General features: G+C 41.0%; 1 protein-coding gene across 1 annotated transcript; it reads left to right on the top strand.

Annotated features, from left to right (window-relative positions):
* Window positions 1–3,191: 3,191 nt before the first annotated feature.
* LOC308622727 (ribulose-phosphate 3-epimerase-like) lies at window positions 3,192–3,768 on the top strand (the record flags this gene model as incomplete). Its single annotated transcript, XM_081244360.1, has 1 exon — window positions 3,192–3,768. One exon carries the CDS (start codon window positions 3,192–3,194, stop codon window positions 3,708–3,710), a length of 519 nt encoding a protein of 172 aa, XP_081100486.1. The 3' UTR covers window positions 3,711–3,768.
* Between the last annotated feature and the right edge of the window lie 15,978 nt (window positions 3,769–19,746).

Below are 19,746 nucleotides of genomic sequence, written 5' to 3'. Positions count from 1 at the left end.
AGGAGGGGACAATAAGGTATTGAGAGAGACTGATCCTGGGTTAATTGGGCACTTACTGTCTGATATTGTAATTGCACCTGGCTATGGACGAGGTGGTTGGAATTGGCCTGCTGGTTGAATAAAGTCCATGCACTCATGGAGCTCAAAGAGACACATATTTAAATCCCGATGATGTAACGTGGTAAGTGTGGTAATAGAGGAATAGCTGACATGATATGAGAAAAAAACAGCAAAGAAACAACTAACTAGTATTTGGGTGTCCAAGAAGGTAACAGGGGGATGACCATTTCAAATGAGCTGAGGTCTAGAGGTACACAAATTTATTATCGAATCCCAGTTCTCCTTATTAGCTGTGTGACCCTGCAAAATTCTCAAGACATCATTGAGCCTCAACTTCCTATGTATTCAACAGAGGTAATAATAATACTTACCTCAGAAGGTTGCTGGGAAGATTAAAACAAACCATATATCAGGAGCACTTAGCCCAGGGCCTGACACAGTGGAAGTACTCAATAAATGTACACCTATCAATTCATTCATCCAATAATATTAACTGAGTACCTACTATGTGCCAGACATGGTAATAGGCTATAAGTACAAGTGTGAGAAGGCAAATGGTCTTTGCTCTCATGTAGCTTTTGGTCAACCAGGATACACATATGCTTATAAAATATTCACAGAAATATATCATTACAGATTTGATGAGTGCTATAAAGGGAAATTATAGCATGCTAGGATAGAACATAAGAGGGAAACCTGATTTATGATGTTGTTTTTATTATCACTACACATTTCTGAGCTGGGACTTGAAGGGTGGATAGGAGTTTATGGGCACGGCAAGTGGGGATGGCCATTCCAGGCAGGCTGAACTTCAGAGGAAAAGGCATGAGATGCGAAAGCTTTTCCCTAGGTCAGGGGCAAGTGCCTGGGCCCCCCTCACTGCCCAAAGACTTAGGGATTCCTCATGTCCACCTTTCCCAGGGAACAGGCAGGAGAAGAAGTTGAGTGCCTGTGGCCCCCAAACATGTCTGGTGGCTCAGTGAACCCTGATTTTTGTCAGTGTGATAAACTGTTCTCAATCCACTGACCAGCTCCTTGGTAATACTGGGCTGAAGATAAATGGTGAAAATGGCTTAGATGAGCTGGATTACAGTGAAGTCCTTTTGATGTTAATGTTGGTCAAAAAAGTATTTAGGACTGACCTCAGTTTGGCACTCCAAAGCTCAAAGATAAAGAGAAGTGCTCAGAGAAAAGAAAGTAAAGTGATTAAAAGATTTTCCAAGACGTATGTGAAGTATTTTTACAAGCTAACGGTGAATACTGTTTGCCATTTAGAGCAGATGGGACAAAGAGTTATATTTGCAAGAAGGGAAATACAGATGCTTGTGAGTTTTTCTGGAATAAGTACAATTCAACAGTTCTCAAATTGCAGTGTATATCAGAGACCCTCCAGGAGCCTGTTAAAAATTTAGACTCCCTCTGCAGTGATGGCCATTGTCAGTGTGCTCAGGAGTCTGCATGGGTTCTCTCCCAGCCAGAGAGCCCTGGCTCCGCCCACTCCACACCGCTGCTTAGTGCTACGTCTGGGGCAGATGCATCCTGGGAGAAGTTTGCCACAGAGGCAGCCCAGATCCCAGGGGGCAGCACAGCCACCTCAGTTCCTGCAGCCACTACGCCCCGACCCCCAGCCCCAGGCTACTCCACACCAGAGCCTTGTACTAGATCTGGGACAAACACAACAGAGAAAGGGTTGTGACCTTGGGCAGCTTCTGAGCGGAACTGCAGCTGCCTGTGTAGGCAGTGCATAGGTCCTCACTTGCTTCACCAACACCTCCTTTGAGGCAGGGCTCACACTCAAGGGCAATGGATCCTGACTGAACCCAGCCCTCAGGGCTTCTAATCCAACAACTGGTGGGGGGGCAGACCCCACCCCTGCCAGGGTGGCAAGAGAGGAAGCCCCATCTCATATCCTGCACAGGCTCTAGATACTACAACACCTACGACACCCCCGTCCAGGGGATAACAGCCAGCACACCCTGAGGAAAGACGTGACTGGTGTCCGTACCGAAACCAGCCCTTGCATGAAACACGGGACATACGTAGTCTACACAGGGATGTTCTCACATAAAAACACCCCTTCAAGACCACAGTAGATAACTGTTTCTCTTAAATTCATAGAGACAGAGAAAGTTAAGTAAAATGAAAAGGCAGAGGAACTACACCCAATCAAAAGAACAAGAGAAATCCTCTGAAAGAACAAATTATGAAACAGAGCTCATCTGTCTACTAGACCCCAAGTTCAAAAAGGTGGTAATAAAAATGCTAACTGAATTAAGAAAGATTATCAATAGAAACACAGATCACTGTAACAGGAACTAGAAACTATAAACATGAACCAATAAAAAATAGGCAATTCCATTGCTGAGATAAAAACCAATCTAGAAGCAATGAATAGCAGACTAAATGACACAAAAGAATGAATAAGTGATCTGGAAGATAGGATAATGCAAATCACCCAATCAGAACAGCACACAGAAAGACAAATTAAAAAAAAAAGAAAGAAAGCAACATATAAGATCTATGGGATAATATAAAACATGCCAACCTATGCATAATAGGGGTTCCAGAAGGAGAAGAGAGAGAGAAGGGGATCAAAAAATGTATTTGAAGAAATTATGGCTGAAAACTCCTCCAACCTAAAGAAGGAAACAGATATCCAGGTACAGGAAGCACAGAGAGTCCCAAACAAGATGAACCCCAAAAGACCAAGAAATATTATAATTAAAATGGCAAATATTAAAGAGAGGATTCTAAAGACAGCAAGAGAAAAACAAAGAGTCAGTTACAAGGGAACCCCCATAAGGCTATCAGTTCATTTCTCTGCAGAAACTTTGCAGGCCAGAAGGGAGTGGCATGATATATTCAAAAAACCTGCAACCTAGGATATTCTACCCATCAAGATTAGCATTTAGAATAGAAGGAGAGGTAAAGAGTTTCTCAGACAAGCAAAAACTAAAAGAATTCAGCAATACTAAATCTACACTAAAAGAAATATTGAAGGGTCTTCTCTAAATAGGAAAGAGGGGCATCTAGCTGCAAGATTGGCCTGTCCATCCTCAAGAGCGACCTGGCCAGTCTAGGGGCCGAGTGCCTCCGGATGCTGGACGCTGGGGCCGATTATCTGCACCTGGATGCATTTTGTTCCCTACATCACCTTTGGTCACCCTGTGGTAGAAAGCCTCCGAAAGCAGCTAGGCCAGGACCCTTTCTTTGACATGCACATGATGGTGTCCAGGCCAGAACAGTGGGTAAAACCAATGGCTGTAGCAGGAGCCAATCAATATACTTTTCATCTCCAGGCTACTGAGAACCTGGGGGCTTTGATCAAAGACATTCAGAAGAATGGAATGAAGGTTGGCCTTGCTATCAAACCAGGAACTACAGTTGAGTATTTGGCACCATGGGCTCATCAGATAGATATGGCCTTGGTTATGACAGTGGAGCCTGGGTTTGGAGGGCAGAAATTCATGGAAGATATGATGCCAAAGGTTCACTGGTTGAGGACCCAGTTACCATCTTTGGACATTGAGGTTGATGGTGGAGTAGGTCTTGACACCATCCATAAATGCACAGAGGCAGGAGCTAACGTGATTGTATCTGGCAGTGTAATTATGAGGAGTGAAGACCCCAGATCTGTGATCAACCTGTAAAGAAATGTTTGCTTAGAAGCTGCTCAGAAACGTACTCTCGATCGATGGAACCACAAGGAGTCCAGTGTTTCTGCTTATGAGATCTCCTTTTTACTGGAAAACAAGAATATTGCCTACCAAATCGTACCACAGTTGAGGCAGTGCTGCTTTTCTGAGCTATTACTCATTCCACTGACTAAAATCCATTTTGCAGAATGTTCCAAGAGGTTAGAAATTGGTGTGTATTACATTTTCAGTGATGGAATTTAAAGATTAGTGTGGTAAAATACCATTTTTACTGGGAGACTTGATTTTTATAAAGACTAAAAATATGGCTATATCAAGGTTATGAACAGAAATGTGTCTTAATGCCTAAGGAAGGCATATTAGCTACTATGAAAAAAATTTTTTTTCTGAATTTCTAAAAAGAATTTTCTTTGCTTCTTGGCTTTTCTGAAAGCAAAGGAAGTCCGTTTGTTCCTGTTTCATGTCATTTTTGATTTGTGTATGTGCGTGATAACTAAGTTTGGATCTGGCTGGGATGGCTCTTCTAGCTTCAAAAACATCTATTTTTTATTTTGCACCTTATATTTGATACATAAAAAAACAATGTATTATGAAGTCCAGGGATTTTCAGGTGGTCTGTTGTAAAATGCAGGCACAAGTTTTATCAGGGTGTTTTCTTTGTTACCTTTGCTCTAGGGGCAGGTTATTCAGTGGTTCTTCTCCCAACCCCCACCCACCCTCCCCCAACCCCATTTCCCCTTTTTCTTTTCTTTTTTTTTTTTTTTATCGGTACGCGGGCCTCTCACTGCTGTGGCCTCTCCTGTTGCGGAGCACAGGCTCCGGACGCACAGGCTCAGCGGCCATGGCTCACGGGCCCAGCTGCTCCGCGGCATGTGGGATCTTCCCGGACCAGGGCACAAACCCGTGTCCCCTGCATCGACAGGCGGACTCTCAACCACTGCGCCACCAGGGAAGCCCTCCCCTTTTTCTTAATCACACCCGCTATTCTTAAGTACATAAGATGTTTTCCTAGCGCTATGCTAAAAGGAAAGGAAGGCCTCTATTTGGAAGTAATATTAAGTTGAATCCTAACTCCCTTCCCCTTTCTATTTGTTTGACCTTAGCAAACCAATCCAACCAACCTCTCTGATCTGAGTATTAACTGATTTATATATTGAATATAATCATAACAACAGTGGGGGGTTGTGTTGAGGATTAAGAGATACTATTAATTATATATGTAAAGCTTCCACTACTATTCCTAGAATTGTAGGGTAGTAGAATTTGAGGATGCTCAATACAAAGTAGCTATCATATAAATTTATGCTTTGTAGATTATAAAGTATGTTGATATAATCTCATTAAACCTACAAATCAGTCCTAAAAAAAAAAAAAAAAGGAAAGAAGCAAGACTCTATAGGGAAAATCACAATAGAAAAGGCAATATATGAAAGTATTGAAGATCACTCACTTAAATAAGCCAGTATCAAGATTAAAAAATAATTAAAATTATAAAAGAGGTTATAACCACAATAAACAGTAAAAGGATAAGCATGAAGATGTAAAATAGGATGTCAAAATCACAAAATGTAGGAGAGGGGAGTATAAAATGTAGATCTTTTAGAATGTGTCTGAACTTAAATGACTATCCATTTAAAGCAAGTAGATATAGTTATGGGTCAACATACTCGAAATCTATGGTAAACACAAATGAAAAACATACAATAGATTCACAAAAACCAAAAAAGAAAGGAACTCAAGTATACAAAAGAAAATCATCAAATCACAAGAAGAAGAAGAAATGAACAAAGAAGAACTACAAAAACAACTGGAAAACAAGGATTAAAATGGCAGTAAGTATATACCTATCAATAATTACTTTAAATGTCAATGGACTAAATGCTCCAATCAAAAGACACAGAGTGGAAGATTGGATAAAAAAACAAGAACCTACAATATGTTGCCTATAAGAGACTCACTTCAGGGCAAAAGTTACGCACAGACTGAAAGTAAACGCATAGAAAAATATATTTCATGCAAATGGAAATGACAAGAAAGCGGGAGTAGCAAAACTCATATCAGACAAAATAGACTTTAAAACAAAGGCCATAAAGAAAGACAAAGAAGGTATTATATAATGATAAAGCGATCAATACTAGAAGAGGATATTACACTCATTAACATATATACACCCAATATAGGAGCACCTAAATATATAAAACGAATACTAACAGACATAAAGGGAGAAATTGACAATGATACAATAACAATAGGAGACTTTAACACCCCACTAATATCAATGGACAGATCATCCATACAGAAAATCAACAAGGCAACAGAGGTCCTAAAAGACACAATAAACCAGTTGGAATTAATTGATATCTACAAGACACTACATTCAAAAAACACAGAATACACATTCTTTTCAATTGCTCATGGAACATTCTCTAGGATAGACCACATACTAGGTCACAAAATAAGCCTCAACAAATTTAAGAGGGCAGAAATTATTTCAAGCATTTTTTCTGACCACAATGGAATGAAATTGGAAATCAACCACAGAAAGAAAAATGAAAAAAGAACAAACATGTGGAGACTAAACAACATGCTACTAAAAGAAACCAACAGGTCAGCAGTGAAACCAAAGAAATCAGAAAATACCTCGAGACAAATGAAAATGAAAACACCACCTTACAAAATCTATGGTTTGCAGCAAAAGCAGTTTTAAGAGGGAAGTTCACAGTGATACAGACCTTCCTCAAGAAACAAGAAAAATCACAAAGACCACAAAAGACCCAGAATTGCCAAAGTAATCCTGAGGAAAAAGAACAAAGCTGGAGGTATAACTCTTCCAGACTTCGGACTATAATACAAAGATACAGTAATCAAAACAGTGTGATATTAGCACAAAAACAGACATATGGATCAATGAAATAGAATAGAGAGCCCCAAATAAACCCACACATCTAGGATCAATTAATCTATGACAAAGGAGGCAAGAATATACAATGGGAAAGACAGTCTCTTCAGCAAATGATGTTGGGAAAGCTGGACAGCCACATGTAAATCAATGAAATTAGAACATTCCCTCACACCACGTTCAAGAATAAACTCAAAGTGGCTTAAAGACCTAAATATAAGACATGACACTATAAAACTCCTAGAAGAGAACACAGGCAAAACATTCTCTGACATAAATTGTAGCAATATTTTCTTAGATCAGTCGCCCAAGGCAAAAGAAATAAAAGCAAAAATAAACAAACGGAACCTAATCAAAGTTAAAAGCTTTTGCATAGCAAAGGAAACCATCCAAAAACAAAAAGACAACCTACAGAATAGGAGAAAATATTTGCAAACAATGTGACTGACAAGTGGTTAATATCCAACATATGCAAACAGCTCATACAACTCAATATCAAAAAAACCAAACAACCCAATCGAAAAATGGGCAGAAGACCTAAATAGACATTTTTCCAAAGACATACAGAAGGCCAATAGGCACATGAAAAGATGCTCAACATTGCTAATCATCAGAGAAATGCAAATCAAAACCACAGTGAGGTATCACCCACACCGGTCAGAAAGGCTTTCATCAAAAAGTCTACAGATAGGGCTTCCCTGATGGCGCAGTGGTCCGCCTGCTGATGCAGGGGACACGGGTTCGTGCCCCGGTCTGGGAGGATCCCACATGCCACGGAGCGGCTGGGCCCGTGAGCCATGGCCGCTGAGCCTGCGCGTCCGGAGCCTGTACTCCGCAACGGGAGAGGCCACAACAGTGAGAGGCCCGCATACCGCAAAAAAAAAAAAAAAAAAGTCTACAGATAATAAATGCTGGAGAGGATGTGGAGAAAAGGGAACCCTCATATACCATTGGTGAGAATGTAAAGTGATGCAGCCACTATGAAAAACAGCATGGAGGTTCTTTAAAAAACCAAGAATAGACCTACCATATGATCTAGCAATCCTACTCCTGGGTATGTATCTGGAAAAAACAAAAACTCTAATTTGAAAAGATGCGTGCACCCCGGTGTTCACAGTAGCACTATTTACAATAGCCATGACATGGAAACCACCCAGTGTTTATCAACAGATGGTTGCTTTAGGAAGATGTGGTACATATATGTATATATGGACTATTACTCAGCCATAAAAAGAATGAAATATTGCCATTTGCAGCAACATGGATGGACCTAGAGAATACCATACTAAGTAGATCAGTCAGAGAAAGACAAATAATATACTATATCACTTATATGTGGAATCTAAAAAATAATACAAATCAATTTATATACAAAACAGAAACAGACTCATGGACATAGAAAACAAACTTATGGTTACCAAAGGGGAGAGGGAAGGTGGGGGAGGGATAAATAAGGAGTATGGGATTAACAGATACACACTATTATATATAAAATAGAAAAGCAACAAGGATTTATTGTATAGCACAGGGAAGTATTCAATATCTTGTAATAACCTATAATGGAATATAATCAGAAAAAATAACTGAATCACTTTGCTGTACACCTGAAACTAACACAATATTATAAATCTACTATAATTCGATTAAAAAAACAGGGGAGAGGATCAGCAGGTGGTAGGTCCATTTGTGACACAATCTATAAACACTTAATAACTGAATAAAAACATTTCTAATAAACTTCTCGGACTGTAAAAAATAATTTAGACTCCCTGGCCATTCCCAAGGCTCAGTAGGTGTTCCCTGGGCTCCGTATTTTTAACAAGCTCCAGAGAAGATTCTGATGCTTGAGGACACCCTTTGAAAAACCTTGTAGATTTAGCATCTTAAACTTTTTCCCTTTTTTTGTCTTTGACTGCAAATTCTTCTTTAGAGGAGTCTCAAGAATTGCTCTTTCTTTTCCATTCCCCCTTCCCCTGCCTCATCGTCAGCTGCGGGTCCCAAGCACAATTCCCCAGGCAGGTCGGCTGTCATGTCGGTGTCACTGCCCCTCTGTGGCCCCACTCCGAGATAGAGCCTGCTCAGAGACCCTTCTCTTTCCACCCCAAAACAGAAGGACAGGGCTTCCCTGGTGGCGCAGTGGTTGGGAGTCCGCCTGCCAATGCGGGTTCGTGTCCCGGTACGGGAGGGTCCCACATGCCACGGAGCGGCTGGGCCCGTGAGCCATGGCCGCTGAGCCTGCGCGTCTGGAGCCTGTGCTCCGCAGCGGGAGAGGTCACAGCAGTGAGAGGCCCGTGTGCCGAAAAAAAAAAACAAAACAGAAGGACACTCTTTTCAAGCAACAGTGCTCTCAGCCAGCAGTGGACAGTCTGCACTGAACGTGACCACTGTTCCAAGGGGCTGGGCGGGGGGCAGCAGCAGGACACACCCCATGCAGGTGTCTTTCTCTCTTTCTCTTTTGTCTTGAAATAAAGCACACAGATTTCAAATTTCCTGTATCTTAGTTTTCTCTCTTCTTGAGACACTCTCTCCAAAAGAGTGGCTTTCAGGGGCCGAACCTCGGGTCTGGGGGCTTGATCTTTCATCCCCAACACCCTTCCCTTTCTTCCCGGGAGGCCCAAGGTCTTTAATGCACTGCGCCCTCTAGAGGCCGGTTGTGGCATGCCAGTTAAATCCCGCGGAGGTTCTCACTACATCCTGACGCCAAATGAAAAACCCAGTGTAAGGAGCCTGTGGTGAAATGGGTCAGGGAAATGGGGAAAACGTTTTAAAGTCGCTGTTTCTCTTAGAAGAAAAATCTTGGTCTTATCTCTGACAACCAGTTTCTCTGGACAGCTCCCAGTTTCTTTAGTACATTTTCGCGTGAAGTTGGTCTGCCCTGTCCCGAAACTGAGACCCCCAAACGCCTAATTTTCAGTCTAGATTCCTTGTTTGTATGAATCCCTCTATAAGTTGGTCAAATCCAGGTTTTCTAGGCTGACTTGATTTTATCCTTTACAAAAAATCTTCCGCAATTTGGATGGGAGAAAAAAAAAAACCATGAAAAACATCCACACTGCATGGATGCGTTTTCATAAACTCACCTACTGTCTGCAGATAGTTTTTGTTGTGGTCTTGATGAGTTGATGAAAGAGAAGAACCTGAGGTTTTGCAAGGTTTTCTGCAGGAGGAAATTGAGAAGGACCTGAACTCCGTCCTGCCTGCACCCGAGATCCACAGACGTAGCCTTTTCTGGAGAGCCAGACGTTTCACAGGACCAAGACTCAGCAAAAGAGACTCGCAGAACTGCGCATGGGAGCCAGAGCCGGAAGACCACATGAAGTGGCTTACCCCGGGGAGAAAACGTGCCCTGGTGTTTTTGGTTAAGAGGTTGCTAATACTCACCTTGAGGGAGAAATTCCCATCAGTTTAACCAACCTTGTATGCTTCCAATTCAATTCAAAAAACCTGATGTTGCCAAACAGGAACGTAGGCCCTTATGCATTTCTCAAGTAGAATGAAATAAAATTGATTGTCTATAAAATATTTATCAGATCTAGGCTACTGTTTGAATTATGTCGTCTCCTGCAGGCTTTAAAATGTCCTTTCTCTGCTTATTTCATTATTGATTAGGCAGACAAAATTTTTACTTAATGCAGTGACTGTAATCTGTTTACTGGGATTAATTTACTCACTCTTGAGGATTAATTTAATTCTTTTATGATGGCAATTTTTCCTGGGACCTTTTTTTCGCCCAAAGGGTCACATCCAAATTTATTAGACTGTTACATGGTTCACAATAATCTGCGTGTAACTGAATAATTTATGCCTGTGTTTTCCAAGCCTGACTGCCCATCAGAATTATCTTGAGGAATATCTTTTCTTTTTTTAATATTCATTTTTATGTAGTTATTTGGCTGTGCCAGGTCTTAGTTGCGGCACGTGGGATTTTCGTTGCTGCATGCGGGATCTTTACTTCTGGCAGGCGAATTCTTAGTTGTGGCATATGGGATCTAGTTCCCTGACCAGGGATGGAACCTGGGCCCCCTGCATTGGGAGTGTGGAGTCTTAGTCACTGAACTACCAGGGAAGCCCCTCTTGGGGAGTATCTTCTAACTTTTTTTTTTTTTTTTGGCTGCATTGGGTCTTTGTTGCTGCGTGCGGGTTTTCTCTAGTTGCGGTGAGCGGAAGCTACTCTTCATTGTGGTGTGCAGGCTTCTCACTGCAGTGGCTTCTCGTTGCAGAGCATGGACTCTAGGTGTGCGGGCTTCAGTAGTTGTGGCTCGCAGGCTCAGTAGTTGTGGCTCACAGGCTCTAATGCGCAGGCTCAGTAGTTGTGGTGCATGGGCTTAGTTGCTCCGCGGCATGTGGGATCTTCCCGGACCAGGGATCAAACCCATGTCCCCTGCATTGGCAGGCGGATTCTTAACCACTGCGCCGCCACGAAAGTCCCTTGGGGAATATCTTAAAAATAGAGATTCCCAGGTCTCACCCCAGAGCCAGTGAATCAGAATTTCTGGGGGTGCGGCTGGGACATTCTTCCATTTAAAGATGCTCCCCAGTGATTCAGGGGCAGTAGCCAGGCCCCTCTTGATGAACTAGGGTTTGGGAATTGTTCAATACAGTTTAGTCTTGGGTAATTTTAAGGTTAAAATGTTACTGACTTTAAATGTAGAATTTTCTGCTGGTAGCACACGTTCTTATTTTTTTGCATTTTCCCGTTCACTGGAATTACTCAAGCACCCCTCAGTATATTAGAAGTGAACTTCATAGGAGGAGGATAAGGGAGGTGAATGAGGTTCAGAGTGGAGCCGTGTTGTCACTGGCAGTAGCCAGTGTGGGTGACAAGGCAGCCCAAACCAGTGGAACAGCCACCTCATGGGCTCTCTCTCTCCCTCCTGCTGGATTAAGCTCTTTGGGTCAGTGTTGCTCCATTACACTGTATCCCTAAAGATCCTCGGGAAAGCTAGGTGGGTCCCAGGTTATGTGCCAGGGGAATTCACCATGTTCAGTGATGTGAATTGGTACCTGGACACAGGACTTGAAGAATACTGACCTGTAAAGTCACTTGATGAGTAGAGACACAGTCAGACCATTTCAAAGCTCTCCAGACTAAAACACTCAATTAAATCTCAATTTTAAAAAAAAGGGCTTCCCTGGTGGCGCAGTGGTTAAGAATCCACCTGCCAATGCAGGGGACACAGGTTCGATCCCTCGTCCGGTAAGAACCCACATGCCATGGAGCAACTAAACCCGTGAGCCACAACTACTGAGCCTGCACTCTAGAGTCTGTGAGCCACAACTACTGAGCCCATGTGCCACAACTACTGAAGCCTGCACATCTAGAGCCTGTGCTCCACAACAAGAGAAGCCACCACAGTGAGAAGCCTGCACACTGCAACGAAGAGTAGCCCCTGCTTGCCGCAACTAGAGAAAGCCCATGCACAGCAATGAACACCCAACACAGCCAAAAAAAAAAAAAAAAAAATTAAAACACGACAAGAAGAGATTGGCTCAAGATGGTGGAGTAGAAAGATGTGCTCTCACTCCCTCTTTCAAGAACACCAGAATCACAACTAGCTGCTGGACAATCATCGACAGGAAGACACTGGAACTCACCAAAAAGGATACCCCATATCCAAAGACAAAGGAGAAGCCACAATGAGACAGTAAGAGGGGCGCAATTACAGTAAAATCAAATCCCATAACTGCTGGGTGGGTAACTCACAATCTGGAGAACACTTATATCACAGAAGTCCACCCACTGGAGTGAAGGTTCTGAGCCCCACGTCAGGCTTCCGAACCTGGGCGTCCAGCAAAGGGAGGAGGAATTCCTAGAGAGTCAGAATTTGAAGGCTAGTGGGATTTGATTGCAGGACTTCAACAGGACTGGAGGAAACAGAGACTGCACTCTTGGAGGGCACACACAAAGTAGTGTGCACATCGGGACGCAGGGAAAGGAGCAGTGACCCCGTAAGAGACTGAAGCAGACCTACCTGCTGGTGTTGGAGGGTCTCCTGCAGAGGCAGGGGGTGGCTCCGTCTCACTGAGAGGACAAGGACACTGGCAGCAGAAGTTCTGGGAAATACTCCTTGGTCTGAGCCCTCCCAGAGTCCGCCATTAGCCCCAATAAAGAACCCGGGTAGGCTCCAGTGTTGGGCCACCTCAGGCCAAACAATCAACAGGGAGGGAACCCAGCCCCACCCATCAGCAGACAAGTGGATTAAAGTTGTACTGATCTCTGCCCACAAGAGCAACGGCCAGCTCTACCCACCACCAGTCCCTCCAATCAGGAAACTTGCAAAAGCCTCTTGGAGAGACTCATCCACCAGAGGGCAGACAGCAGAAACAAGAAGAGCTACGATCCTGCAGCCTGTGGAACAAAAACAATATTCACAGAAAGAGAGACAAGATGAAAAGCCAGAGGGCTATGTACCAGATGAAGGAACAAGATAAAACCCCAGAAAAACAACTAAGTGAAGTGGAGATAGGAAACCTTCCAGAAGAAGAATTCAGAATAATGATAGTGAAGATGATCCAGGACCTCGGAAAAAGAATGGAGGCAAAGATCGAGAAGATGCAAGAAATGTTTAACAAAGCCCTACAAGAATTAAAGAACAAACAGAGATGAACAATACAAAAACTGAAATGAAAAATACACTAGAAGGAATCAATAGCAGAATAACTGAGGCAGAAGAATGGATAAGTGACTGGAAGACAGAATGGTGGAATTCACTGCTGCAGAACAGAATAAAGAAAAAAGAATGCAAAGAAATGAAGACAGCCTAAGAGACCTCTGGGACAACATTAAACGCAACAACATTCGCATTATAGGGGTCCCAGAAGGAGAAGAGAGAGAGAAAGGACCCAAGAAAATATTTGAAGAGATTATAGTCGAAAACTTCCCTAACATGGGAAAGGAAATAGCCACCCAAGTCCAGGAAGTGCAGAGAGTCCCATACAGGATTAACCCAAGGAGAAACACGCCAAGACACATAGTAATGAAATTGGCAAAAATTAAAGACAAAGAAAAATTATTGATAGCAGCAAGGGAAAAATGACAAATGACATACAAGGGAATCCCCATAAGGTTAACAGCTGATTTCTCAGCAGAAACTCTACAAGCCAGAAGGGAGTGGCATGATATACTTAAACTGATGAAAGGGAAGAACCTACAACCAAGATTATTCTACCTGGCAAGGATCTCATTCAGATTCGATGGAGGAATCAAAAGCTTTACAGACAAGAAAAAGCCAAGAGAATTCAGTACCACCAAACCAGCTCTACAACAAATGCTAAAGGAATTTCTCTAAGTGGGAAACAGAAGAGAAGAAAAGGGCCTACAAAACCAAACCCAAAACAATTAAGAAAATGGTCATAGGAACATACATATTGATAATTACCTTAAACATGAATGGATTAAATGCTCCAACCAAAATACACAGGCTTGCTGAATGGATACAAAAACAAGACCCATATATATGCTGTCTACAAGAGACCCACTTCAGACCTAGGGACACATACAGACGGAAAGTGAGTGGATGGAAAAAGACATTCCATGCAAATGGAAATCAAAAGAAAGCTGGAGTAGCAATTCTCATATCAGATCAAATAGACTTTAAAGTAAAGAATGTTACAAGAGAAAAGGAAGGACACTACATTATGATCAAGGGATCAATCCAAGAAGAAGATATAACAATTATAAATATAGATGCACCCAACATAGGAGCACCTCAATACATAAGGCAACTGCTAACAGCTTTAAAAGAGGAAATCGACAGTAACATAATAATAGTGGCAGACTTTAACACCTCACTTACACCAATGGACAGATCATCCAAACAGAAAATTAATAAGGAAACACAAGCTTTAAATGAGACAATAGACCAGATAGATTTAATTGATACTTATAGGACATTCCATCCAAAAACAGCAGATTACACTTTCTTCTCAAGTGTGCATGGAACATTCTCCAGGATAGATCACATCTTGGGTCACGAATCAAGCCTCAGTAAATTTAAGAAAGTTGAAATCGTAACAAACATCTTTTCTGATCACAACGCTATGAAATTAGAAATCAGTTACAGGGAAAAAAACGTAAAAAACACGAACACATGGAGGCTAAACAATATGTTACTAACTAATCAAGATATCACTGAAGAAATCAAAGAGGAAATAAAAAAATACCTAGATACAAATGACAATGAAAACATGACAATCCAAAACCTATGGGATGCAGCAAAAGCAGTTCTACGAGAGAAGTTTATAGCTATACAAGCCTACCTCAGGAAACAAGAAAAATCTCAAATAAACAATCTACCCTTGCACCTGAAGGAACTAGAGAAAGAAGAACAAACCCAAAGTTAGCAGAAGGAAAGAAATCATAAAGATCAGAGTAGAAATAATTGAAATAGAAACAAAGAAAACGATAGAAAAGATCAATAAAAGTAAAAGCTGGTTCTTTGACAAGATAAACAAAATTGATAAACCATTAGCCAGACTCATCAAGAAAAAGAGGGAGAGGACTCAAATCAATAAAATTAGAAATGAAAAAGGAGAAGTTAAAACAGACACTGCAGAAATACAAAGCATGCTAAGAGACTACTACAAGCAACTCTATGCCAATAAAATGGACAACCTGGAAGAAATGGACAAATTCTTAGAAAGGTATAACCTTCCAAGACTGAACCAGGAAGAAACAGAAAATATGAACAGACCAATCACAAGTAATGAAATTGAAACTGTGATTAAAAATCTTCCAACAGGGTTTCCCTGGTGGCGCAGTGGTTGAGAGTCTGCCTGCCAATGAGGGGGACACGGGTTCGTGCCCCGGTCCGGGAGGATCCCATGTGCCGCGTAGCGGCTGGGCCCGTGAGCCATGGCTGCTGAGCCTGCATGTCCGGAGCCTGTGCTCCGCAACGGGAGAGGCCACAACAGTGAGAGGCCCGCATACCACACACACACACAAAAAATCATCTTCCAACAAACAGAAGTCCAGGACCAGATGGCTTCACAGGTGAATTCTATCAAACATTTAGAGAAGAGCTAACACCCATCTTTCTCAAACTCTTCCAAAAAATTGCAGAGGAAGGAACACTCCCAAACTCATCCTATGACGGCATCATCACCCTGATACCAAAACCAGACAAAAACACTACAAAAGAAGAAAATTACAGACCAATATCACTGATGAATATAGATGCAAAAGTCCTCAACAAAATACTAGCAAACAGAATCCAATAACATATTACAAGGATCATACACCATGATCAAGTGGGATTTATCCCAGGGATGCGAGGATTCTTTAATATACGCAAATCAATCAATGTGATACACCATATTAACAAATTGAAGAATAAAAACCATATGATCATCTCAATAGATGCAGAAAAAGCTTTTGACAAAATTCAATGCCTATTTATGATAAAAACTCTCCAGAAAGTGAGCATAGAGGGAGCCTACCAACATAATAAAGGCCATATACGGCACACCCACAGCAAACATCATTCTCAATGGTGAAAAATTGAAAGCATTTCCTCTAAGATCAGGAACAAGACAAGGATGTCCACTCTCACCACTATTGTACAACAGAGTTTTGGAAGTTCCAGCCACGGCACTCAGAGAAGAAAAAGAAATAAAAGGAATACAAATTGGAAAAGAAGAGGTAAAACTGTCATTGTTTGCAGATGACATGATACTATACATCGGGAATCCTAAAGATGCCACCAGAAAACTACTAGAGCTAATGAATGAATTTGGTAAAGTTGCAGGATACAAAATTAATGCACAGAAATCTCTTGCATTCCTATACACTAATGATGAAAAATCTGAAAGAGAAATGAAGGAAACACTCCCATTTACCATTGCAACAAACAGAATAAAATACCTAGGAATAAACCTTCCTAGGGAGACAAAAGACCTGTATGCAGAAAACTATTGGACACTGATGAAAGAAAGTAAAGATGATACTAACAGATGGAGAGATATACCATGTTCTTGGATTGGAAGAATCAATATTGTGAAAATGACTATACTACCCAAAGCAATCTACAGATTCAATGCAATCCCTATCAAATTACCAATGGCATTTTTTACAGAAGTAGAACAAAAAATCTTAAAATTTGTGTGGTGACACAAAAGACCCCAAATAGCCAAAGCAGTCTTGAGGGAAAAAAACGGAGCTGGAGGAATGAGACTCCCTGACTTTAGACTATAGTACACAGCTACAGTAATCAAGACAATATGGTACTGGCACTAAAACAGAAATATAGATCAATGGAACAAGATAGAAAGCACAGAGATAAACCCATGCACCTATGGTCAACTAATCTATGACAAAGGAGGCAAGGATATACAATGGAGAAAAGACAGTCTCTTCAATAAGTGGTGCTGGGAAAACTGGACAGCTACATGTAGAAGAATGAAATTAGAACACTCCCTAACACCATACACAAAAATAAACTCAAAATGGATTAGAGACCTAAATGTAAGACCGGACACTATAAAACTCTTAGAGGAAAACGTAGGATTAACACTCTTTGACATAAATCACAGCAGGATCTTTTTTGATCCACCTCCTAGAGTCATGGAAATAAAAACAAAAATAAACAAATGGGACCTAATGAAACTTCAAAGCTTTTGCACAGCAAAGGAAACCATAAAGAAGATGAAAAGACAAGCCTCAGAATCGGAGAAAATATTTGCAAATGAATCAACGGACAAAGGATTAATCTCCAAAATATATAAACAGCTCATGCAGCTCAATATTAAAAAAACAAACAACCCAATCCAAAAATGGGCAGAAGACCTAAATAGACATTTCTCCAAAGAAGACATACAGATGTCCAAGAAGCACATGAAAAGCTGCTCAACATCACTAATTATTAGAGAAATGCAAATCAAAACTACAATGAGGTATTACCTCACACCAGTTAGAATGGGCATCATCAGAAAATCTACAAACAATAAATGCTGGAGAGGGTGTGGATAAAAGGAAACCCTCTTGCACTGTTGGTGGGAATGTAAACTGATACAGCCACTATGAAAACAGTATGGAGGTTCCTTTAAAAATGAAAAATAGAATTAACATATGACCCAACAATCCCACTACTGGGCATATACCCAGAGAAAACCATAATTCAAAAAGAGTCACGCACCCCAATATTCACTGCAGCTCTATTTACAATAGCCAGGACATGGAAGCAACCTAAATGCCCATCGACAGACGAATGAATAAAGATGATGTGGTACATATATACAATGGAGTATTACTCAGACATAAAAAGGAACAACCTGGGTCATTTGCAGAGATGTGGATGGACCTAGAGACTGTCATACAGAGTGAAGTAAGTCAGAAAGAGAAAAACAAATATCGTATATTAACGCATATATGTGGAACCTAGAAAAATGGTACAGATGAACCGGTTTGCAGGGCAGAAATTGAGACACAGATGTAGAGAACAAACGTATGGACACCAAGGGGGGGAAAGCAGCAGGGGTGGTGTTGGTGGTGGTGTGATGAATTGGGAGATTGGATTGACATGTATACACTGATGTGTATAAAGTTGATGACTAATAAGAACCTGCTGTATTAAAAAAAAAAAGAAATGTGCTGGAATTATATAGTGGTGATGTCTGCACAACCTTGTGAATAAAAACTCCTGAATTATACACTTAAAAAAAAACACACACACAACAAGAGCAAGCACAACAGTGACAACAAAAACACTAAAATAGCTAGTGTTGTTTCTTTCCCCCTCCTGTCGATCAATAGGCTTTTCTTTACAGAACAAAGCTCATCCATCTATTTGATCAAGGATTTCGTGAAAATAAATGTATCTACTAGAAATGGTCCAAACTGCCGCCCCCTCGCCTCCGGGGGTTGTGCCAGTTTACCAGTCACCGAGAGCATATGAGAGTCACCTTACTGAATGCTCTTACTATCTGTAATAGTTTTTCTGTTGATTTTCTGTTTCTGTGTTTTTCCAGTTATATAGTTCATCATCCCAGATAAGGATAATTTTACCTTCTTAGTTCCAGTTTTTTTTTTTTTCTTTTTGCGGTACCTGGGCCTCTCACTGTTGTGGCCTCTCCCGTTGCGGAGCACAGGCTCTGGACGCACAGGCTCAGCGGCCATGGCTCACGGGGCTAGCCACTCCACGGCATGTGGGATCTTCCCGGACCGGGGCACGAACCCGTGTCCCCTGCATCGGCAGGCGGACTCCCAACCACTGCACCACCAGGGAAGCCCTATTTCCAGTTTTAATACCTCTATTTCTTTCTTTTGCAATGACTACTAATTCTAGAGCAATACTAAACCATAATGGGGAGAGTGGGTGTCTTTGTCTTTTTCCTGTCTCTAATGGGAAAACTTCTATTATTTCCTTATTAAATATGAAAATTTTGAAACTTTATTTTCTTTACTGAGAATTTTAAAAATTGGACATAAAATGTTAGGTTTTATCAAATGCCTTTCAGGAATCTATATAAATTATTTATTAAAAATAATTTTTTATATTAAATTAAGATTGCCCAGGAAATTTAAGACTTCTGATTGCCCTGAATCTATCAAAAAAACGTTGTGACAACATTGCTTGTCATACAACACAAAAACAATAATCTAGAAACTGTGAAAATGTCTCTCAATGGGGAAATGTTTAAATATATTATACCACTTTCATATAGTGGAAAATGAATTACCTCTTAAAAAAATAATGAAGTAGATTATATATGCCAAGATGGGTCAATCTGCCGTCTGAAATCAAGTAAAACCAGCAAGCACAATATAGTGTGTGTCCTCATTCGTGTAAACAAGAAAAAAGGACATGCACATATCAATATGCATGTATATACAAAGGAAAATTCTGGAAGGATGTGGAAGGAACTATTAGATATGTCTGCTTTTGATGAAGGATACATATTTAGGGATCTGAGATAATATGCTCTGTGTTTCAATTAAAAAAAAACCCATAAGCATTATTCCTTTTTCAATGAAAAAAACAATAACAAAAAAGTAATGATTAAAGTTATTTTAAAATAAAAAAAGGGAGTTCCCTGGTAGTCCACAGGCCGGGGTTCAATCCCTGGTTGGGGAACTAAGATCTCGCAAGCCATGCAGTGTGGCCAAAAAAAAAAAAAGAAAAAAATTTTTGTTCA

This window comes from Mesoplodon bidens (assembly GCF_964165515.1).
Source record: "Mesoplodon bidens genome assembly, chromosome: 9".
Lineage (NCBI taxonomy): Eukaryota > Metazoa > Chordata > Mammalia > Artiodactyla > Ziphiidae > Mesoplodon > Mesoplodon bidens.
The sequence above is the reverse complement of the archived record's forward strand: the minus strand, read 5'-3'. Positions and strand labels throughout refer to the sequence as shown.